Raw genomic sequence first — 24,116 nt, forward strand, 5'->3', positions numbered from 1 at the left:
CAGGGCCCCAAAGGGCCAGTGACTGATGAAAGGGCGCCTGGCAGGGAAGCGGAGTCCAGGCTCCTGTCACAGGAGGCGCGTCCTCCCTCCCGCCACACTCCAGAGACCTGCAGGGTGGGTGTGGGTTCCGCGAAGCGCACCCGCTCCCGGCCTGCGCCCACCCGCGACCGCGTGGAGACCCGCGCAGCCCCCACCGTCCCGCCTGCTCCTTCCCGCAGGGGACAGGCCCAGAGACGCCCGAGACGTCCCAGGTCACACTGCAGGCCGGGCTGGCAAGCTGAGCTCCGTTCCTGACAAACACCGGCTGGCTGTGTGGGGGCTTCGCGGGGGGGCCTCAGCGTGGCCATTAATAAGCTTCATTTGACGATGTCCATTGCCGGCTCTCTAGTTCGCCATCTAGCGGTCAACGCGAGCGCTACAGGCTACTGTTGACAAGAATGAGCCCCAGGGCCGCGGAAGCCTGGCTATTGGGGGGACTGGGATCCACACCCCTGGGCAGACCCCACTGTGGCCGCCAGCCTCACCTGGACACCTGGACACAGCCCGCGTCTGCCCATGCATACACGCGTGGCCTCCGTGGGTGCACGGGTGCACAGGCTCGCCCCCAGAGAGACCCCCACCCGCGTCTCCCTGCCTCCCTCCTTCCCAAACCTTCTCTTCCCCAATGTCCCCCACGTCCCTGTCTTGCATCCAGCAGATTCTGAGACCGCAGTGCAGGGTCAGTACAAAGGCCCCGAGTGACCCCAGACAAGCACATGCAGCTCTGGGGCAGTGGAGGGCCTGTGGGCATGGGGCGCTGGTTAGAAACTGGGTGTCAGTTTAGTACATGCTGGGTGACCTGGAGCTGGCCCCGGCGCCTCTCTGGGCCCCACTGTCCTCATGTGGCCACTGGGGTACAGATGGCTTTGAATGGGCGATGTTTGGGGAGTTATGTGTAGAGGTGAGGCTAGGAAGGGTAGAGAGAAGCTGGCACTGGGATGCCCCCTCACGGTGCCCCTTCTCTGCCCCTGGGTCTCCTAGGGCAGCAGGAGGCCAAGGTGGCACAGCAACTTCCCCTCCCCCACCCCACCACTGGCCCCCCCCCGACCCCCCAAGACCTCACAGCAGCTCTCAGGCCCCCTGGAGTTTCCCTTCATGTCCAAGTTTCAAGGGTGGGGGTGGCCTAGATGTGCGACCTTGAGACCCCAGGGCCCCTCGGTGTCTCGCCCAACCTGAGCCCACCTGCCCTCTCAAAGGAATGGGACCGGGCCGCCCCCCGCCACCCTCCCCACGACGATCCCAGGCAGGGCCTCCGAGCCCACAAGCGGGCCTCTCTGGCTGGAGTGTGGTGCTGTCATCGGAAGTCACCTCCCACTCGGAGGTGTGATGTTCAAAGGAATCACGGAGGTGAAGGCTGGAGACGGCGCAGCTGGACAGACGTGAGGCCTGCTGTTATGAGATGGCCTCTCTTACGCGAGGTGGCGGACCAGCAGGTGGGTGTGTGGGCCTGTGGGTGCAGTGAGAGTGGGGGGGGTGAGTGGGTCGGCAGAGCTCACGCGCCGTCCGTCAGCACAAGTGGTAGGGATCCCTCCCAGTGAAATGCTGCACGTACAACACCCCCAAACTAAGCAGCTTACACACACACACAGGCTACGGTGACAGCCCAACCTTGTCTCCCCCAGCCCTGCACACTGTAAGCCGATGGCTGGGGACACAGAGGCGTCGGGTCCCCTTGCAGCAACTTCAGGCCCCAAATACAGGCCCATGAGCCCAGAGGGAGCAGGGCCCACATCTGTGGGGTCAGTGATGGGTCCCCGCGCCCAACACAGGCCTGGCCTGGAAGAGGCGGGTCAGTCTTTCCAGGGCAAGCAAGCAGCGGGGGGACAGGGCTGGGGGCCACTCACTGGGCACGCGGTTGATGGCTTTGAGGGGCCGCAGGACACGCACGGTGCGGATGGCAGACAGGTTGATGTTCTGCAGGTCCAGGGAGTACTCGACCATCCTGTGGAGAGAGAGGCGCGGTGAGGGGCAGGGCAGGGACAGGTGGGTGGTCGCTGCCCGCCCTGCGCGGGACAGGGAGCGGCAAAGGACCAGCACCCACAGGCCCATGGCTGTGGGGCCACAGGTTGTCCCCACGCTGTCCCCTCTGTCGGCGGGGCTGGGAACCGTCACCTAAACTGTTCCCAGAAGCCCAGCGTAAGAGCCTGGCCCATGTGCCCTGGGGCCCTAGTCCGGGGGAGTTCAGCCTGGCGGGGCGAAGGACCCCCAGCCGCGGCCAGTGAGGCCTGAAGCATCCCGGGAAGCAGCTCCCTGGGCCGGTACCACCACGGCAGGACGGAGCGGCCAGGGCAGAGGGAGAGGCTCTGTGTCCGGGGGTGGGCGTGCGGGGGCCTGTCTGAAGCTGGGGTGCACGAGGCGGCGCCCCCACAGGGCCACACGTCTCCCGGGCTGCTGGAGAGCTCTCGCTACCAGATACGAGGATGCCTCACCCCCACACTCCCTCCCGGGGTGCCTGGGTGCCCCTTCTCAGACCACCCTGTGCCTCCCCACCAGCCCAGGAGCACCCCTGCTGTCACCCCCCGAACCCCGCGTCCATCTTCAGGTCTAGATCTGCCGCGTTGATGCCTCCTGGCCTGAACGTGGGCGTGTGTGCGTGAGGCTGGCCGAGGAGCGGGCGTGCCCGTGCGCCCTGGCGTGTGCCCTGTGTGGATGGTGTGAGCGGGCGCGGGGCGGTGGACGGAGGCCTTGCAGGCAGAGGCACTTCCACTCGACTGCGCCTCACCGCAGTCAGACGGGTCTGCGTGGTTGGGAAAAGCCTCCATTCGCCGCTGCTGGTGCTGACAGGTGGAGCCAGCCGCAGTGCTGGAGCCAGGCGTGGGGGCGGTGGGGGGTGGGAGCAGGGGCACCCCCGGCCAGCTGGAGCTGGGGGTCCGAGGAGGCCTGTCTTTCAGTGGGGGAGGGGGAGGCAGGGAGCAACGAGTAGGTAGAATCTGGTGGAGGCTTCGGTGGCCACAGCGCGGGCCCCAGAGAAACGCCTCTGTGGAGATCCAGGAAGACTTCCTGGAGGAGGCAGGCTGCTTTCAAGGTGTTGCTGGGCTGGGGCGCGGGAGGGCGGCCTGTGCAGTGAGGCCCCGAGGGGGATAACTCAGGCCTTGTGGAGGACCCCGGGGCATGTGCACACCCCTTAAAGTTTGAGTGAGGTTTCGCGGACAGAGGGGGACTGCAATCCAGGCAGAAGGGGCTGTGGGTGCAGCCCCGGTGTGGGCAAGTGAGGGGCCTGGGCAGGCCTGGGCTGGGCGTCTAGGAAAGAGCGGAGAAATCCCTGCCACTCACCGGCGGGTCCCAGCCCCAGCCTGCCATGCGCCTGCCCTGCAGTCCTCTTTCTCGCCTTCATTCCTTCCAGGCCCCCTCCCCAAGCCCTGCTCAGCCCCCACCCCCACCCCCCCAGCTCCGCAGGCTGCAGTCACCCCTCCCTGCTCTCACTGGGCTCACACCCCCGGCAGGTCGGTCGGGGTGCCCTAGAGCAGACCCTGAGCCACCTGGGAGCAGCAGTTGACCTACGAGTCCACATCCCGACGTCCGGCCGCAAAGTCCAAGCCCCTGGACAGAGGAGGGGAAGGAATCAAAGAGGGCTGCTCATAAGCAGGTTACCACTGTGGAGAATGGGGTGCAGCCCCGCTGGGGTTCCCCGAGAGACTGTGAAGTATGCCTCAGACTCCAATACTGGGGGGTGTTGTGGGCAGGCTGGACACGGGCCATGCACTGTCTTCCTCAGACACCCCCAGTCCCACACAGCCGGCGCTTAGAACACGTTTAGCAGAAAAGCCCCCGTGATAGATAGAAGCACCTCCCTTCTGTCCCCCTCCTCCTCCCCTCACCACAGCTGTGAGAGTCCCCCCAAAAAAGAGAAGGTGAGGAGCGGCCACTCTGTGGGTGAATAACCCCCAGGCTGCCTTCCCTCAGGCCCCAAGTAAGACATCACTTGCAGGAGTGAGAAATTAATTCCTAATTACACAGTTACTTTATCACGCAGCTTCAGTGCTAAAAGTCTAAAAAAATCAACAAAAACCCCCACTACCTCCCGCTAGCTCCCCAGCGCCTAATTAGGTAAGTAATTTTGCTTTGAAGGAGTACTTTCGTCCTGACATCACCCCAGGGGACAGCGGCTGCTCCAAGCTCCGGGGTGTTGTCTGGGGAGACAGGCTCCGCAGTGGCCCTGCTGGGGTGGGGGCCGGGCAAGATGGGATCCCCTGGCTCCCAGGCCCCCAGACACCTTGGCTGGCTCGAGAGGGGCCTGTGAGCCCAGGCGGCCACGGGGCAGGCAGCCCAGTCCCTGAGCTGAGGCAGCTCCGGGAGCTGGAAGCGCTGACGGCCATCCTGCTCGCTGGTGGCCTGAGGAATTTGCCAGCACAGGCAGGCTGAGGCCGGGGCTGGAGCAGGCAGCACCGGCCATCTGGTTCGATCACTGCCTCAGCTGCCCCTTCCCAGACCTGCCCTCTCCTCCTCCCTCCGACCTCTGGGTCCGTGCTTTTCCTCTGGGCCGGCTCCCCTCTGCCGGGGGCTCTGTCCCTGGCAGCTCAGCGTCCTGGCTGATTCCGAGGGCTCCGAAGCTTGCTGCCTGCCCAGCGGCACATGCCCCCCGGCGGGATGACCCCTCCCCCAGCAGCTAAGGAAGAGCTACCCTACCCAGCAGGAGTGGGGGGCATCCAGGAACTGCGTGACCCACCGCCCACCCATCTCACCTGTCATCAAGCCAGGCACCTCGTGGGCCACAGACAGGCCCCACAGATGGTCCGGGTGCCACTACAACACAGCATGCAGGGCAGCCCACGGAGCAGGGCCGGCATCCCTGGGGGCCGTGGCACCGTGGCACAGCAGGGCGCCAGGGCTCCAGTCTCAGCTCTGCCGTGCGAGGTGTGCCTTCGCGCGAGTCACAGAACACCCTCCGCAGGGGTGCAGAGGGCGCTCTGTCTTCAGATGTGGACTCGGCGCTTGGGACAGAGCCCGGCACAGGGGAGGGCCAAGTGTCACCTGTCATGGTGTCACAGCCCAGGCATAAGGGCCTCAGGACGCTCTCGCACCTCGACCCCAGCATGGCCCACCACTTGCCCTGCCTTCCAGGGAACCCCAAATATCTCTAGCTCAAGGTCACCGCGCTCTCCCTGGCCTCCATTTGCCAGTCCTCCCACCCGGAGCACCCCGCCGGCTGCCCTGCCTGGGTCCCTCTGTGCCCCTGGCGCTCTGGTGATCCTTCAAGTCCCTGTTGCTCTGAGCGGGCTCCAAGCGGCCCCCCGCGCCCTGGCCAGGGCCTGCCTCGGAGGCGGGCTCCCCATGCCGGCTTGTCAAACAGACAACTTGAGGAATAAGATCAGGAAAGAAAAGCTTGAAACTGACAAGAAGCAAGATAAAATGACTGCGATTTAGCGTCTTTCCAGGAAACACCCCTCCCAGGAGATGATTTCTGTGTGTTGCTGATAAAAATAGGGTGTTTCCTCAATCTTTGCAAGGGACCCACGGGGGCTTTCTTAAGATGTAATTTAAGATGTAGCTAATGGGAAGGGAGCTGAGATGCTGGAAATGGCAGATCGTCTGTCAGGAGGCAGCTCTGGGATGACTCAGGCTGCGTCTGTTGGTAACCAGACCACAGGCAGCACGCGCACAGTAGGTGGTCCGTGCAGGGGAGGGAGGAATCTGGGGAGAAGTAGGGTGTCATCCTGGGGACCCCTGACTTTACGATCGACGGGTCCTTTTCACCCTTATACCCTAAGACAGCAGAAGAGCAGAGGTTACTGTGTCCCCGGACTGATAAGGAATCGAGCTCAGAAGCCAAGTCAGACGAGGTCAGCATATGGGGGCCGGGGGCTGAATACCCGGTGGTCCACAGAGCGGGGGAGGAGCCCCCTGGCTGGGGGGCCGTGTGTGCAGCCCTTCCTCCAACAGGCAGACCCTCCCCCAGGGCAGCTCGGACTTCAGCAGCAGGAGAGCCTGGACTCCCGTCTGCACTCTAGTGACACTACTGCAGTGGCGTCACCGCCGGGTAGATACAGGATGCCTTTCCGATAAATGGTGCTTTTTTTTTTAGTACACGCCTCGTGAAATTTCTCTAACTCAAGAGCAGTCCTGGCACCCCAGGGTGGCTGCTGGGAACACAGAGGCACCTTCTACCAGAGCTGGGCGGAATGCCCTCGCCAGGGATCCGACCCCGCATTTTGTCCGCTGAAAGATAAATAGCTCAGGCTGTGGGCACGCACGGGCTCCAGGCAGCCTTACCTGAGCCAACCCAGACCTGGCCCACACTGGCAGTTGCCTGGCAGGCTGCTAACTCCACTGCGCCCCCATATCATCTGCAAAATGGGGTAACAACCCCCAATTCTTGAGATTCTCAGGGTGTAAAACTGGTGCACCCACTCAATAAACAGTTTGGGACAAGACACCCCAGGAGCCACGGCCCCAGGGCTCCCTGCTCTGTCCCAGAACTCGCGGCCACGTGGCGTGGGTGGGTGGGCGGGGCTGATGGGACACCCGCGCGAGGGGTGGGGCTTGACGAGGTCTGGCCAATCAGAGCACGGCCTCATTCCCGCTGCAGCGATTGGTTCTGGGAAAAGCATATGACCCACACCAACCAATCCAAGCCAAGGAGGCGCCATCACCCACTTCTTAGAACCTTTGAGGAAGGAGAGGGGTCCTTTTGGCTAAGCCGAGGGGTGGATGACCTCTCAGAACTCGGGATGGAGCAGGCCCTGAAGCCACAGACCCGACTTTCCCTAAAGGAAATTAACGACAAGCTCCCTTAAAGCAAGCCTAGCAGGTTCCTCTCAGGTGTAGCTGAGAGACCTTCCTGGTTTGTAATTGTCAACCTGTGCCCTGAGAATCCCTGATGACTTGGCCCCTACCGCCATGGTATTGCCATGGCATCAAGCCTCCTGTTTCCATGGAGATGGACCTGCGGGATGATCTTCACTCTCCCTTCCACTTTACTCCATATGCAAATAAAAAAACCAGATTCACCAAGATTTGCACTAGAACCTCCCAGGTCCAAGCCCACCCAAACACAGTTCAGCTTAAAGAGGGTAAAGGAAATACCCTCTCCCAGGGCTCTGTGTGCCAGTGCACAGCAGATACTAAACCGACATGTCTTGGAGCTCACCCCTGCATACCGGCTCAGGGCCCAGGCTCCAGGGACTAGGGGCATAGGGGGTGACTTTGCCCCAACCTGCCCTCCAAGCACCCAGTCCTTGGAGCAGACCGGTACAGCACAAGTCACAGTATAAAGTCACCAGGTGTGAAGAGATGGAGCCTGGAGGTACCCTGGGCCAGTGAAGAGCTGGGCTCCTTCCCTGGCCCACGGGGAATACACACAGCCCGCAGGGGGAACACCAGCTCCCAAGCCTCCTGGAAAAAGCCCGACAATGACCCTCTGACACCCATAACTGCAGCAGGTCTGCCGGCAGGCAACGGCCTCCGTGACGCTTGCATGAGTTAAAATTGCAATTTCTCAACAGGTCCCATGCCCTGCCCTGTCAGCCCAAGAGGCACTCCAGAGGGCCCGGCCACGCTTGGAGGTGTGAGGAGGTCAGGCACAGCTTTGCTGGAGAAGAACGAGGACACACTGAGCTGCCCAACGTGTGTGCTTTCTTCGTCCAACCCTACCTGACCCCAGGGGCCGAGTCTTGGTTGACTGAATCAAATTCAACAATCCTTTCTGTTTTCCTAGTATTAGGGGGAAAGGGTGTCCTGCACCAACTCCACAAGTTTTGTGGACTCCACCCCCACTCCAGACCCCGAAACTACAAATCCCAGCAACACCAAAGGGCAGACAGCGAGGACCCAAGGGTGGAGCTAAGCAGCCATTTAGGGTTTTGGATATCAGATCATATCCTGTCTCCCTTCTCCCCTCGTCACCTTACTACTCTCAACACACACAGTGCCACAGCTGCTCCACAAAAGAGCTGGTAAAGTCCAAGGACCTCAGTCCTCTCCCAAAGAACAATCAACCAGAACCTCCGACCTCACACCTTGACGTTCTACCAGAAAAATACCCAGGCTGTGCTTGAGCCACCATGGACTGGCTTTTCTGTTCCTTGCAGCCAAAAGCACCCCTGACAGACATGCCAGCAAGTTCCACAGACCCAGGACTTGGCTGAGCTCAAGCAGCACACAGGGTTCCACTCACGACTGCCTGTGCCTGTGGGCAGGCCACTCCCTGCCCCTGGGCTTCATCTGGGGAATGGAGCGGACCACAGCCCCTCCCTCGCAGACCTAATGTTCGGAGCAAACCAGGTAATGCACAGCCTCTAGCCCATGGCGAGGACTCAGCAAACAGTGGATGTTTATATTTTTATCTGCCCCTGGATGATGCCTATGAGGATTCCATTCCCTGTGCTTTTAAAAGGCCCAGCGCTGGGCATGCTGGACAAGAACTCTCAGCTCACAACCACAGAGGGGCGTGTGCCTGCCTGCTCTTTCCAGAAAGCTCTAGTCCAGGGGTGCAGACGGACTCTCCAGCGGTGCAGACGGACTCTTACTGGCATTTTGTTTCTGCAGAGCCTGTAAGAGCCAGGGTGAGGAGGCTGTGAGAAGATGCTTCCCGGGTGTGATAAATCCCGACTGGGCTCACTGCCCCCTCCCTGGCCAAGATGCCGAGTTCCTGACTTGACCGCGATTTGTGCGAACCTCATTACCGATGTTTGAAATTCCCTGGCGCTGCCCGCTGTTCTGCCCCCACAGTGCACTAATTGTCATAGAAGTAATTCCAGCCCAGCAGTGAATGCAGACACACAGCCCTCCCCGTGCTTCCTCCTCTTCCTGGGGTTCCCAGATCGCTGCGGATTGTGGTCTCCACTTGGGGTGCACCCGGAGAGGGGCTCCATGAGGGACAAACAAACCAGGATGGCCTGGCGCAGATTCCCAGCCCCGCCCAATCTGCTGGGTCCAGGTCCAGGGGAGAGGCCCCAAATCTGTACTGTAACTTGTGTTGCTGCGATCCTGCTGCCCCCCGAATTCTGAGGAGCACGGAGGAGCACCAGGCCATGCGCATGTTGAAGGGGCAGGGAGGTTGCCCACTCCAGATCTGCTAACACATGTTCCTCAGCGCTTCCACACCAGGCTGACACCTGGCTGCCACCACAGCCACGCGGCCTCCTGGTCACACACTGGCCACACTCTGGGTCAGGCTCCCACTCAGCCTCATTCTGGAGAGAGCCTGACAGCCGGGCCCTCGACCCTGGTTCACCTCAGAGACCTGGCATCAAGCTGGTATCAAATTCTTGGGAGAGCTTTTTACAGAGGTGCCCAGGCTCTCCCCACGGTTGGCAGTGTCTGGGTCAGGGTTTGAGGTGGACAAAGGATGTCTCGAGTTCAACAAGAACATAGTGGGGTATTTCATGACCCCTAATGGGCCCTCTGCCTGCCGTCCTCCCACCTGAGAGACCTCCCCCCACCCTGCTCCAGGTGGCCAACTCCCACCCCAAGGCCTCCCTCCCCACTGCCCAGCCCAGCTTACACAGTGCTGGGCTGACCTGTGAGTGAACAAGGCAGTGGATGGTCCAGTCGGGTGGGAGCAATAGGAAGACAAATTTCAGGGACAAAAGAAGTTTCTAGTGCAGTAGGCACTCCCCACCTGGGACAGGCGGCCTTGTGAGCCAACCTGTTAGTCCCAGCAGCCGCTTGCAAACAGGGACATGCTGGATGTGGAGACGAAGGCTCTGACCTCTAAGGAACCTTCCAGCAATGAGGTTGTGTCTCTTCCAGAGCTGGAAGGAGGAGCCAGTAATTTGGGGAAGGGGAGGAGCAGGAAGGGAGAAAACAGGCTCTGGGATGTCAGGCCCGTTACTCGGGAAACAGAACATTTATAGCACCAGGCCTGGGTGGGACTGCGGGGGATGGGCAGATCTGGAGGCAGCTTGGGCAGGAACAGGAGGGTTGGGGGGCTGGGCTCTGGAGCCCCTCCGGCCTCTGCACCATGCCATCAGTAGCACTCAGACAGAAAATGACCTTCAGGCCAGGTAGGTCACCTGCATGGAGCTAGACACGCAGCTCTGGCCAAGGGTCCACGGAACCAGGCCGGCCCACAATGCAGGGCCTAAGACGCGGGTTCAAACATTTCAGACATGGTGACAGTAGAGCATGAAACGAAGCCTGGGGCCCTCCGAGTCCCCACTCCCCATGCTGGCTTGTGGACCCCACCCCCAGGACCCAGAAGATACCACACAAACACCTCAGCCCTGGCCCCAAGGCCGAAGACGCGGGTTCAAACATTTCAGACATGGTGACAGTAGAGCATGAAACGAAGCCTGGGGCCCTCCGAGTCCCCACTCCCCATGCTGGCTTGTGGACCCCACCCCCAGGACCCAGAAGATACCACACAAACACCTCAGCCCTGGCCCCAAGGCCGAAGCCAGGCTGCGCCTTGGCCTGCTCGGCTTAGGTCTTTACCATCTTATTAATAGAGCAGGCGGGGCCCTCGCTGGTGGCGCGACGGGTTACAGCACAGCACGAAGCCAGCCACGCTGCCTCAAGTCGAGTTCGATCCCCTGCCAGAGAGTGACCCACAGGGCGCAGCAGACCTCTCCTGACTGCCCCCTGCTCTCCTCAGCAGAGTATTTCAGTAGCTCTGCCTGTTCTGCTCCCCACTCTGTGTCTGGTGAATCCTCACCCCCTGTGCCTGTGGCCTACACCCCAGTTCTGTGTGCATAAATAAATACATCTTTAAAATAAATAAATAAAGGGGGTGGGCAGGGCAGACACTATGCAAGACGGGCGCCTCTCCAAGTCAGCAGGGCCCAGAGGGGGCGGGGCTATAACAGTGTTGTCTTCGTGGAAAGGGGAGGTTCCGTGACCCCTGTCCACCTCAGGAGGGGGGTTCAAGTGGGGAGGAGAGGCTAGAAAAGACGGGGGAGCGGAAGCTTGGGGGAGAGAAGGCTTGGAGGAGTCTTCTCAGCTTTGGACTTGCACCAGGGGCTTGGGGACATGGGAGGAGACGCATGAAGTCAAGACGCCTGGAAGAGGCGGCTGAGGAGCTGTGGGGTGCTGCGTGGCAGCCGTGACCTGGATCTGTACTTGGATTTTGTCCCTTTCCTTCCAGGCCTGCCTGGCCCCTTCTGCCCCACGGCTCCAGCCAGAAGGTGCCTTAGACTTGTGGCAAGTTTCCAGGCCTTAGCAACCTGGCCTGGGGTGCAGCCTGTTTGGCTGGACATTGCCCCAAGAAGGGGTGGGTAATTTGGGCGTTTCATCGGGAGACTTCCCTCTCCTGCTCCACGCACACCCTGCCTCGTCTCCTCCCGCCATCACACACGCCCATTCACGTTCCTTCACAGTAAGAGTATGCTCTGTCTTTAGGCAGCAGCTGGCATATAAGTTTGGGGCCCCAGAGGTACCTCTCAGTCTGCCTGCTAACAAGGGGAGCAGTGAGTGGAGCCAGAAAAGTAAATGAGGGCCCTGAAGCACAAGTTAAGAAAAAGTATCCTTAAATTTGGAAGGAAGGAAAAGGGCGGGAGGGTTCTAGAGCATTGTTCAGCATACCCGTCGAAGGATTATTTCATTATCTGGGAAAACAGACTTGTGTGTGCCCCTGTTTACTGTGGACTAGAGAGCCGGCTGTCTGAAATTGCACGCTAACTCTCAGGTTTCTGTCAGTGATTTCTGCCCACGAGAAGCACAACCCCAAGTTGACGTTTTCTTTTTTTTTTTTAATTTTTTTTTTTTAAGATTTTGTTTATTTGTTCAAACAGAGCTGGGGTACAGGTCAGAGGCTCAGGGGTGGCGAGAGGCTTCACCAGAGACAGAGTGGGGAGCAGAACAGGCAGATCGACGAAGTACACTGCCGAGGAGAGCAGCGGGCGGGTCAGGAGAGGTCTGCCGCGCCATGTGGTCACCTCCGGGACAGGTGGGGATCGAACTCATGCGGAAGCGGCTTTAGCTTCTCAGTGCTGTGCTTTAACCCGCTGCGCCACCAAGGTGACGTTTTCTAACACGATACCTTGGACACACACCGAGCCGCCCCATTCTTTCCCCAGAGCCTGTTGTCCTAATTCTGCTGCCCCCCCCCCCATTCACAGAGTAAGTCCCTGACACGTATTCCTGCTAAGGCTGGCATGCGGGTCATTTGGTTTTGTTTTCTAAATTTTTGCCAGTTTCACTTTAACTTCAGAATTAGGAATAGATTCTCAAGAAGCCTAATCCATAAAACAAGAACGGGCCCAACCTGCTCTGAACAGCAAAAAAAATCCAAGAGCAAGAAGCCTCCTTGAGAGCTCCCAGGACACTGAGGCAGTGAGCAGCCTCAATGGGCAGGAGACAGGGAAGCCAAGAGCCACGTGGCAGCAAGGGGCAGGTCAGGGGTCGAGATGGAGGGAAGTGCCCCTGACTATGGAGGGAAGTGCCCTGCTGGCAGAGGGAGGAGGAGATGGGGCAGGAGGAGGAGGAGGAAAGAGCAGAATAAGCAAAAACCACAGAAGAATAAAGGCATTTTTTCCAGGCCTGAATAAGTTCATAGCCGGGGTTTCGACAAGCCGGGCAGGGAGCAATCCTGCTCCTCACTGGCGCCAGTGAGACGTGTGGCCTCTGAAGGGAAGGAGAAAACCCGGCATGGTTCTAGCAGAAGCAAAGCAGGTTGCCTCCAAGATGGGAGAATCAGACCAGCGGGACTCGCACGCAATAAATACCCGGCTGTGCTTCGACCGTCAGAAGTGTGTGCTGGGTTCTGGGGAGCAGAAACCTGAGGCTACAGAGAGGAAACAAACAAACCCCCATGAAGATGAACATATGTTCGGACAGGCAAGAGTAGAAAACAGCACTATCCAAACACCTTTTCTTTAAAAATAGAAATTTAAGAAAGCTACTTAAGGATATGCCCCAGCCAAACCAAAATAAGAACGAACGTGAGGAAGCTGGCAAAGGGGTGACACGGTGCCCAAGAAACCGCACGAGCCTGGCAAAGCTCCCGGTGAGGTCTAAGGAACCGCTGGCAGGAGGCTGTGACGCTGAAGCGGTCCTCAGGAAAGGAGGCTGGGAAGACAGGCGATGATCCCAGCGTGAGTCCCAGCGTTCCAGCAGATGTGTGGAGCTGAACATACAGCTGATGGTACTGACTGCCCATCTCTGCCGCGGCTGCCCACCCTCCTGCCACTTCTCAGAGGCACCACACATACATGTGAACACATTCTCACACACGTGCACGCTCACCGCTCATTCTTCCACACACACTCTCACAGGCCTCCTGCCTGCCTCTCGCCCTGCGGCCTCTGCCATGACCCACGCAGGCTCCTTGGCGCTGTCTATCACCTCCCTGGAGCGCCCTCGGGCCCCAGCCCAGCCTGGGTCAGGGCTGCATTCCGCCAAGTCTTCATCTTGGCACGAGACACGTTCACCCGCGGCTGACGGAGGCCTCTCCCCAGACGGCAGCGGGTAGGACAGGCCTAGGCCTAGATGCCCCGTGTCTAGGATGGTGTGGGAATTGTAATCGGTTCCCATTCGACCCCGGCTTGCTGCAGGAACGTGGGAATGGGCCGCCAGCCTGGTACGACCCGGGAAAGCAGGACCGAGGCACAGAGCAGGGTCCACGGTCTCCAAATGGGACAGGGGAGAGTTGGCTTCCTCTGCCAGCTGATCTCCTGGCAGAATAACCAGCCTGGAGTCAGAGAGCCTGGGAGTCTGTGCTCAGCTCTCGCCTGGGCGCATGTGCTTGGGTAATAATAAGAGCAGTGATAGCAGCTCCTTTGATGTAGCTACTATTATTATTCCCCTTTTATAGATGAGGAAATGGGCTCACAGAGGTGACGGGGCTGTTTTCAAGGTCATGCAGTCCGTGCAAAGCAGACCTGGTAGCAGCTACGATTTCCCATGGGAGAGGAAGGGATGTCTATCCAGGTCACTCAGCAAAGGGGCATCAGTCCTGCACCCCCGGGGTGCAGGAGGGCTCCAGACATCCCACACAGCTGCATCACTACCACCAAGAACTATCCCCAGAGGCCCGGACACCTCTGGGTCTGACAGCACACCTACCCAGCCATGACGATGAAGAAGTCCAGGCGGTTCCACGTGTCCCCAAGGTAGCACTTCTTGCCAAAAATGCCCAGGGCCACCATCTTGAGCACCATCTCCATGGCAAAGAAGACGAAGATGAAGTCATCGAAGACCTGCAGGGGCAGAAGGAAGCAAGAGGCGGGGCTCTTGTGGGGCTCTGGAGCAGGAGTCACAGCCATGGCACAAGGTGGCAGGCACCTGAAGGCCTGGGAAGGACCTGGAAGCGCCTCAGCAGGACACAGAGCCTCATGAACCCTGGTCCCAAGCGCTCATTTCACAGATGAGGAGACAGCGGCTCTACGATCAGAGAACCCGTTCGAAGGTTCCCTGAAACCAGGTATAATGATGAGGGACCCAGGTGGGGGTGGGGCACGGGGGCCTCCCTAATAATTGCCAAGCACTGTGCAGGATCCTTGACTCGCATTCTATAGACGCAGAAACTGAGGCTCAGTGAGGTGAAGGAGCTTGCCCCAGGCGTCACAGCAGGTAAGGGGCAGAACCAGACGCGACACTGGGCCTGCGCAGCTGCAAAGAGCCGGACCAATCTCCCCGTGGCAGGAGCTTTCTCAAATCAGGCCCAACACCTGCACCCGATAATGGCCAGGAGGTCTGTGTCGGGGCCTCGGTGGGAGATGAGGGTCCCGACTAGGGCAGGGACCCAGAAACTGGGGGGAGGGGATGGTCGGAAGGGGAATAGGTGAGAAAGGTTGAGGCAGTGGGGAGGCCTGGAGATGTGGCTGGGCAGGAGGTGGGGCAGAGTGGGCGTGGCTTTACGTGGACGGGCGTGGCCTGCAGCAAGTGGGCGGGGCCGCGCGGGTGGGCGGGGTCTCACCTGCAGGATTTTGCAGCGGTCGGACAGGCAGTCCATGTCGTCGCAGGGCTGATACATGCCAAGCGTCACGCAGTTCAGCAGGATCACCAGCATGCTGACACATTCAAACCATGTGCTCAGAGTCAAGGGCAAAACCGCAGGCGGACCCTGGCAGAAGCACCCCCAGAAACGTAACAACCCCCCACCAAACCCCGGGAACACCACTATCCTGCTGCTTCCCGCTGCAGGTGCCTTCCCTGAATGGATCCACCACCAAAGACCACGGCGCCTGCTTATCCCCATCACCACAGACCTGGCCCAGCCTGCCAACCTCAGCAGAAAACCCCAACTCCACGTCCTAGCCCAGCTTGGGCGTTTCCCCGGGGCCAGGAAAGGAGAGGTCCCAGAAGTCTCTGGCTCATCCCCCAACACCCCACCCTTCCCCAATTGCCACTGCCTCCCTTCACTGACGACCCCTCCCCTCCCCTATGCACGCTCCCCATCTCCACCTCAGGCCTGCTTGGGGAGCCCCAAGGGCCCTCCGGTGTGGATGAGATTAGCTGGACACCCCGTCCTTCTCTCCATGATTGGAGAACTCAGGGCCACATGCTGGAATGTCTGTGCCTGGTTCCCCCAAGCTTCTGCACCAATGAGGGGGTGCTCAGTGTCCTTAGGCAGAAAGTAGCCCCCTCCTCCCTCCGGCCAGACCACCAGGCCTAGAACACAGCCGCAGGCACCCCGTGCCCCCACGCCCAGGCCCCTGAGAGTTAGTGCTCAGGGACACCCAGGCGGGGCTCACTCACAGGCCCACTGCCGCAACCCAAGCGAGGGAGCCTCCTCTCAAAGGAGGGCTGCTGCCATGCCACCCCTACTCCTACCGCCCCCCCCCCAAAACAGGCTCACAGAGACAGGTGGCCACCAGCTCTTGTGCCACAAAAGCAACATAACAGGACGGGACCAGAAACCCTGCATGCCACGCAGTTCAGACTAACCAGCTCTGGGGCTCAGGCAAGCCCCTTCCCATCGCTGAACCTCTGGTGGTGCCTCCTCACTGCCCCCCAATCTGCCTGGTCCAGGGTCGCTCTCCTTGCAGCAGCAAAGGAAACATCACCTCCCTCTCCCATTCAGCGACTCCCTGTCTCTCTCAGCCCCTCATCACTGTCTACAAGGTCCTGCCTGCCCCCTCTCCCCACCTCAAGCCCTTCTACCCTCACCCTGGCTCAGCCGCTCCAGCCACCCCCTCCAGCCCCTTTCCCTTGTCACCCCCTCCAGCTCTCAGACACACCAGGCACCAGGCACATCTACCTCAGGGCCTTTGCACATGCTGCCCCAGCTGCCTGGGAGACCGCCCGAGTCCCTCATGCTTCCTTGTCATCTCCTCTGAAAGTTCCCACCAAACTCTCCACCCCAGGGCCACCCGCTCCCACTCCACCATCACATTTCCAGCCACATGGACCACACCTTTGCTCTCCGGCACGGCACGTGAGCCCTGAAGCAGTCTTGTTGACAGGCTGTTTGTCTTTGTCCAGTAGAACCTACTGTCCAGGGGCCGGGGTTTGCATTCTCAGCTCTGGCAGTGACAGCATCAAGTAGGACTCAATAACTACGCCTCTCTGGGCCCACTCACTCTGATGGCCAGTGGGTCCGAGTGTCTCCAGATGAAGCCCCTGCCCCGACTAAGCTCACCTGCAGCCACACCCGTCAGAGGCTCAGCCAGAGCCCACCCCTGGGCGTGCTGCCAGCACCTCCTGCCAAGGGAGGCTGACCTGGTTTCCCTGGCAACAGCCACCCTCGTCCTCAGGCCTTTGCTCACCTTGCAATGCCATCTTCCCTCCCGCCCCCTCCGGCCCTCCTCCGGGCCCGCTCCTGGCCCGCCCGCCCCACTGCACTCTCCCGCCACGGCCTGTGATTAGCTTCAGTCACTGCCAAGGCCCCTTCCGGCCTGCAGCAGCTTCATCATTAATTAACTTTTCTGAAGTTCAAACGTTCTAATTAGCAGGGCACACCCCTCACCCCGCGCCTTCCTGGCCTGCCGTGCCGTGCAGTGCCGTCCAGGCCCCTCCTAGCGGCCTCCTCTGCTCCCTCTGCCTTCCTCCAGTTTCAAGTTCAGAGTGCACTTACCAGGTGACTCCCAGGAGCTGGGCACCTTCCTCGCGGGGCCCTGAAGTCAGCAGGCCCATTCTGCAGATGAGGAAAGCTGATGCTCCTGAGGCACGCGGCCGGAAGCACTGAAGTTCCCACCAAGCCCCGGAACTCCGAGGCCAGTGTCCTTCTCTGCTGCGTGTGGCAGGGCCTGTCCCTGCCTGTGACCTGCCCCCCCCTCCGAGGCCTCAGCGCAGCCCTGCCGGCCTCCCTCGGGCCTCCCGTCCATCCTCTGCCCTGCACCATAGCCAGGCACAAGCTGCTGCCCCACACTCTGAGCACTTTGCAGGAGTTATCCCACTTAATCTGCCCAGGGCTATTATGAGCCCCATTTGCAACTGAGGACAGGAGGCATATAGGGGAGCAAGGGGCCCAAGGTCACCAGCTGGGAAAAGGCTGCACAGGGAGCCGAGGCCAGTCTGCTTTTGTGTCCCCAGCTTCATCTGCCTGAAGCCCAAGTCCGCTCATGTCGCTCCCGTGTTCAGACACTCCCATGGCTCCCCACTGCCCTCCTCGCTGTGACGTCCGAGGCCGCCTCGACTCTGTCCACGGTGGCCTCTTGCAGCCTTCCCTCCCGCCAGCGAGATGCCTGGAGCCTCGTACTGCCCAGGCTGGTGCCAGCCATCTCTACCGAACTCCTACTCATCCTTCAGAGCCCAGCCATTTGTCACCTCTCTGCAAGACTCCCGGAAGTGCTTCCCCGCCCCCAAGGGGTGGCTCAGCCTCCTCTCTGCCATGCTCCCGACCCGACACAGCGAGCTCCTGTCCCAGTAATGAACCTGGCAGTAGCCACGACTACCGTGGGCCGGGCCCCAGGGGACCTGACCCAGCTCTCGTCACAGCCCCCCGGGGAGGTGCGGAATCAGTGCCCAAGGTCACACCATCCGAGGCAGCGGGAGCTCGTGGGGTGCTGCCAGCTCCCCAGTGCCCGGCTCCCCCAGGGGGCAGACAAAATGGCTTTCACCTGCAGCTCACACAGCTTCAGACACGCAGAGATGGACAGTCTCGGCCCTGCCCGAGGAAATCCCAGATGGCGAAGCTGGGCCCTTTCCAAGAGCCCAGGAGGCTGCGAAGCCAGGCCAGCACTGGCACAGCGGCCCACAGTCCCTGACATGCTCCCCACCGGCTCAGGGATCTAAGACACCAGCCCCCCTTGAACTTGAAGCAGACTGCGAAGAGGGAGGGAGACTGCTGGGGTGTGAGGAAGGGGGGAGGGGAGTGCCGAGCAGCCGAGTGAGCTGGCCCAGAGCAGAACTTTGTGCCCGCAGGCTCAACAAGCACCGAGGGCCTCTGACACAGTCATGCTGGTCCCAGACAGTCTGAGGGGGGCGGAGGCCCAGGAGGGAGAACTGGGGTCGGGATGAGAACTGGGGTCGGGGCAGGCAGGGGCATCGTGCCGGCTGCATGAAGATGGAGGGTCTTGGGCAAGTCGGGGGCCCCCCGCCCACCCTCTGGACCTGTGTGCTTGGGCCCAGCCACCTGCGGATTTCAGCACCCGGACCCTCGCTCCTGTCAGGGTAACCGTGGTCACCTGCAGCGCCACTGGCCCCCCAGAGAGCAACTAAGCCAAGCCAGGGACACAGCGGCCGGCAGGAGCAAGCTTCAGACAGGCGACTCCCACCCACAGGCCCTGGCGGCACCGCGGCTCCCAGACCCACACCGAACCCCACGCACCCCCAAAAGCGCGGGCTCCTCACGCTGGCCCACATGTGGGCCGGGGCGTGCAGAAAAACCCTTTCTTTTTCACCCCCTCCCAGAACAGGGCCAGGGACCCCATTCTTTGGCTTTGGGAGAAAAAAGCCACATCGCCACTGAGGACCGAGCGTCCACGCTGCTGCGTCTGCTGGTCACTAGCTTTACACCGCCAGTGGAAAACAAGCGGTGTCCAGGAGCCCACAGGCCGCCGACGCCTCACAGCCTGCCACGCAGAATCAGCCAGTTCAGGCCCGGCGACGCGGAGAGCCGTCCCGGAGCATCGGCACAGCTCCCCGAAACCGGCAGGTACTGTCGTTCCCCACACCCCACAGATCCTGACGCTGGGGCGCCGAGACTTGGCTCCGGGCTCAGCCCCAGCTGTCCAGCCACGTGCTGGTGCGCGCAGGATTTGAACCCACCTCCCGCAGCACCAGATGCCACGTCTCAGCCACACGTGTGCTCTGCTGCCCGGCCCGGGCCTCGTCGGCCAGTGGCCTATCTGCCGTCCCTGCTCCCCACCTGCCTCCTGACGAGACCAGGCGGGGTTGGGGCGTGCAGCTGTGTCTCGGGGGTCAGGAGCACTCTCCCGCCACGGGGGGAGGAGAGGGTGTGAGGGGCAGGAGGTGACGGGGCCGAGGGGGGCCTGTCTCGAGGCTCCAGCCAGTAAGAGCACCCTAGACTGGAACCCAAACTCTGCCTCACACCCTGGCTGCTGGGTGGGGACTGGGGAGACGGGTACCAGGGGTCCTCCCCAGACAAGCAAGAAGAGGCAGGAGGATAGACAGGGGAGGGCTGGATGCCCCTGCAGGCCCTGGGGCATCTGCTCACCGGGAGCCAGAGCCAGAGGCCTGCATGGTTACCATAGCGACCACCACCCTCTGTCCTGCAGGCCCAGCTGACAGTCGCAGCCTCTGTAATTGGGGGGCTCCGGAAGGGGATGGGGTGGGAGTGCTGGGTTCGGCTGGGGCGGCCTAGTTTGTTTTATTTTTGTCAAATCTGAAATCTGATCCATTTCCCAGGGTGCCCCCTCCGTTGTCTAAATAAATCAAGTGGAGCGAGGGGACCGGGGCTGTGTCCTCCAGGATCAGGCAGGGAAGCAAGCTGGCCAGCCCCAGCGGGGAGGTCTCCCCGGGCCCCAGTGGGCCCACAGATGGAAGCCCAGCCTCAGGCCTTCACAGCAGGGCTGAGCTCTCAGACCCAGTCCCCGGCCCTGGTCTGTGCCCTTGAGGTCAAGCCCGCCAGCGCCCCAGAGCCCCCCCTGCACACCTGGGGTGCATGTGCGCATGAGGTGAAGCAGGCGCCCCCCTGCCGGGGCGCCAGGCAGCTCCTGTCCCAGGAGCGGGTCGTGACGTGTGGCCACGTGCCACCCACTGTGGTACAGCAGTTAGCGCCTGTGCTCCAGCCTGGGTGCTAAAGGGATGTCCACTCACCCATTCACTCGCTCATTCTGCTTTCATGAGCAAGAGCCACTCTGGAAAGCCGCTTGGCCACTTGAAAGCAAAACACTGGCCTCCTCTCATATACAGCAGTACCCTCCTGGGTGCAAACCCCGAGAATCACCGTCACACATCCGCATAAAGGTGCTATTCAAAGCAGCCCCCCACTGGGACAGCCCACACGCCCATCGATGGGAGAATGAGTCGACAGCAGATTTCAGCCGGGAATGACGCTGACCCCGGAGGACATGTGGTCACACCTGGAGACGTGTTTGGTTTGTCACAAATTGGGGAGGTAAGGGGTGGCATCTCATGGGTGGGGCTCCGGGGTGCTGTAGGACTCTGTAAGGGCACACAGGGCAGACCTGCCATGGGATGCCAGTCCAGCACACCAAGACCCTGGCACATCCATCTGGTGCAGTGTCCCTGGCATGGGTGGAATACTATACAGCTGTGAAAAGGGGCGAGCGAGCACTTAGCACCACCTGGGCAGAGTTCCCGGGCACAGCACTGGGTCTCAGAAACCAGACACCAAAAAGCAGAGGGTATAAATCAACCACAGGAAGTAAAAAATCAGGCAAAGGAACCTACAGTGAGGGAGCTCAGGACGGGGTGACTGGAGCAGTCTCCATCAGAGGGAGGGACAGAGAGGCTCCTGGGGCTGGAGAGGTCCTTTTTGGCCCCAGTGGGGTCACAGGACTGTAACCACACGGAAAAGTACCTTGAGCTGGACTCTAAGGGTTGTGAGCCGGACTGCAGGTACGTCTAGCTTGACAAGAAGTGCAAAGGCAAACCAAAACACATCAAGGGAAGAGCATCAGCACCTGTGGGTGCCTGCTGCGAAGACCCCCGCGGGGGCTTCGCCCAGCCCTACCAGGGAGGCGCGCGCCCGTCTCACAGACTTGCCCGAGGTCACAGCTAGCGCAGGGCAGAAATAGCACAGCACCCCTCCTTCGAAGACTCTGCTGCACCCACACCCCCGGCAGAACCGCAAGGCGGCCCTCCTGACGCTGCAGACAGAAGGTGCCGGCCCAGGGAGGACAGCCTTGCCCGGGTGACCCGGGCGTCGCGCCGGGGCAGAAAGCCGCCCTGTAAGTGGAGCAGACCCGCTGGGCAGCGGGCCCAGGCCTCTCTCCACCCACAAGCCTCCAGCCACAGGCCCAGCCGGGCCGGCTGACTCCACTAAAGCCCTGGTGTCCCCGGGGACAGAGATCCTTCGGGGCCTCCCTGCCCCACGTCTTAGAGCCTCCTAACGTGAGAGCCCATTAGCTGTGGCGGATGTCTGATTCCCAGATGCCCGGCCGGCCGTGGTGCCCAGTGCAGACAGCCGGAGTGGAGGAGGCAGCAGGGGCTGCCAGCTTGGAAGCAAACCCGAAGCGGAGGGGCCCAGAGGGAGGCTGCCGCCGGACGCGGCGTCCATGCTCCTGAAAAGAAGAGCCGGGGCCTTGGGCCGGGGCCCTCCTGGGGAGGCTGTGCCTGCAGAGAGGCTGCCTGCTGGCCGGCGGGGGGCGCCTCCTCCAGGACCCCAGCTCCTCGGACTTCCTCCGCAGGGCAGCGGCCGAGCATGGTCTGTCCCGGACTGTCACCCGTCCAGGCTGCCCCCAAAGCGGAGTGCCTGAGGCCTACAGGGCCAGCTGCTCCGGCGCTGCGGCCTCACAAGGGCCTGAGGTCCCCGCTGCGTGGGGGGTCAAGGACAGAAAGGAGTTTCTGCCTGGGGGTGCTTGCCCCTCCCCCCCGCCCCTTTAATTCCCATCACTGTAGTCAGTTATGCGGCCCCTCTCTGGGTGGCCCGTGCTGGCCTGGGAACCCCAAATGAAGAAGGCACCGTCCTGCCCTCCAGAAACACAACAATGAGGGCACAGACCAAGGAGGTGCAAGGAGCACGAGGACGTCGGCCCTCGGCCTCCTGGCCTGTCCCACCACCCACGTGTGCACGCACGTGCTCACTCTGCAGTGGGGCCGGCACGGTGACCCTCCAGGAGCAGCGACCCTCAGGGCACAGTGACCCTCCGGGGGGCAGCGGCACCAGGCACAGTGACCCTCCAGGGGGCAGCGGCACCAGGCACAGTGACCGCCCCGCCCCCCCCACCCTGTGCAACGACCCTCAGGGCACAGTGACCCCCCCCAGGCGTAGTGACCCTCAGGGCACAGTGACCCTCCAGAGGGCAGCGGCACCAGGCACAGTGACCCTCCGGGAGCAGCGACCCTCAGGGCACAGTGACCCTCCGGGAGCAGCGACCCTCAGGGCACAGTGACCCTCCAGGCAAAGTGACCCCCTCTGCCCCGCCCTCCCCGTACAGAAACCCTCAGGGCACAGTGACCCTCCACACTCCAGGGTACAGTGAACTTCAGGGCATAGGAACCCTCCGACCCTCTGGGCACAGCGACCTTCAGGGCACAGTGACCCTCCCCCCACAGGCGCAGTGAACCTCAGGGCACAGTGACCCTCCAGGGGGCAGCGGCACCAGGCACAGTGACCGCCCCGCCCTCCTCCCCGTGCAGCGACCCTCAGGGCACAGTGACCGTCCAGGAGCAGTGACCCTCAGGGCACAGCGACCCTCCAACCCTCAGGGCACAGCGACCCTCAGGGCACAGCGACCCTCCAACCCTCAGGGCACAGCGGCGACCCTCTGGGCACAGCGACCCTCCAGGCACAGTGACCACCCCCCGCCCCACCCTCCAGGCAAAGTGACCCTTCAGGCACAGTGACACCACCAGCCCCCCCAGCAGTGAGCCTCAGGGCACAGCGACCCTCCAACACTCAGGGCACAGCGACCCTCTGGGCACAGCGACCCCGGGCGGGCACAGCGACTGGGCCCTCTAGCTTTGAGCCACCTGGGGAAACACACCCTCCGCTGAGCAATGTTGTTAAGTGCGTAACTATTTTTTTTGTTCACGCTTGGGCTTAGAAAGGAAGGAAGCCAGTTATGTTAAAATAGCTGTCAAAATATTTAAAAAAAAAAAAAAACGATTGTGATAGAGAACTGTACACACTTCACCATCAACACAGTGGGCAGCGGGGCTCTGGGGCAAGGCTGGAGCCCGGGGACGCAGGGCGCTGGGGCGCCCGGCCTGGACGCGAAGGGCCTGCCAGTGCCCTCCAGGGCACCCCCGCCGGGACCCCTCGCCCACCACAGGGTTTCAGAGGGCAACAAAAACAAATACTCCACTTGCCCTGCCCCAAGTTCAGGCCTTTGTTCTAGAAGCTCCCAGGTCTGCCCGGCCTGGGAGCCGTACCCTGAGGGCCGGGCCGCCCTCCGGCCTCTCCCGACTGACCCTGAGCCCGCAGCTCCCTCCGCAGGTCCCACTGGCTGCCCAGCCAGCGGCCTGCCGCTCACTGCCCCAGGATGTCTCTGGGCACCTCGGGGCAGCGCGTCTGCACTGACCAGGGCCTCCCCTCGGCTCGTGCCGCCCGTGGAGGAAACCCCACGACGGCCAGTCTGGAAGTTGTCCAGGCCGAGCCCTCCGAGGCCGCCCCACGTCCACCTCAGAGACCACCACCCCCGGCCACGGCCCCGGCCCGCCCTGGACTCTCCCAGCAGCGTCCTCCAGCCCTGCCTGCTCTGACTCGTCTCCAGGGCAGCCGGAGGCCCCTCCGAAGCCCACGCTTGCACAGCTCCTCGCCGTCTTCCAGCTTCTGCACTGCCTGGCTCGGCTCTCGAGGCCCCCGGCAGACGCCCCCAGCCGGCCTCGTCTGTGCCAGGCGACCGCCACCTCCCACCTTGCTGCTTCTGGCTGACAGGCGCTCGGCTGCTCTGAACAGGCCGAGGGCCAAGGCTGAAGGAAGAGGCGGGCGTTGACGGAGCACAGAGCCCGCCCGGAGCAGCTCGCGGCCTAGCCCGTGAGAGCCGAGTCCAAGGCCCGGTGAGTCGTCCAGGAGAGAGCGAGGTACCCAGCCGCGGCTCGGCTGGGCACGCAGCGGGCGAAGGGTGGGAGGCCGCGGGGAGCCGCGGTGGCCGCCAGCTTTGCAGAAGGTGAATGGAGAAGTGACAGGCCGGGCAGGTGTCTGGGGGCGCCTGGAGTCAGGCTGG

General features: G+C 61.7%; 1 protein-coding gene across 1 annotated transcript in view; it reads right to left on the reverse strand.

Moving 5' to 3' along the window:
- The window catches only part of CACNA1I (calcium channel, voltage-dependent, T type, alpha 1I subunit), an 88,168-nt gene that overhangs the window by 48,879 nt on the left and 15,173 nt on the right, over positions 1–24,116 (reverse strand). Inside the window, exons 3-5 of the mRNA XM_012735118.1 lie at positions 14,834–14,945; positions 13,981–14,114; positions 1,884–1,981 (exon numbers count right to left, since the gene is read on the reverse strand). Coding sequence (XP_012590572.1) covers positions 1,884–1,981; positions 13,981–14,114; positions 14,834–14,945 — 344 coding nt within the window. The remainder of the gene's footprint in view (positions 1–1,883; positions 1,982–13,980; positions 14,115–14,833; positions 14,946–24,116) is intronic.

This window comes from Condylura cristata, unplaced genomic scaffold (genome assembly GCF_000260355.1).
Source record: "Condylura cristata isolate star-nosed mole 26May11 unplaced genomic scaffold, ConCri1.0 scaffold00004, whole genome shotgun sequence".
NCBI lineage: Eukaryota > Metazoa > Chordata > Mammalia > Eulipotyphla > Talpidae > Condylura > Condylura cristata.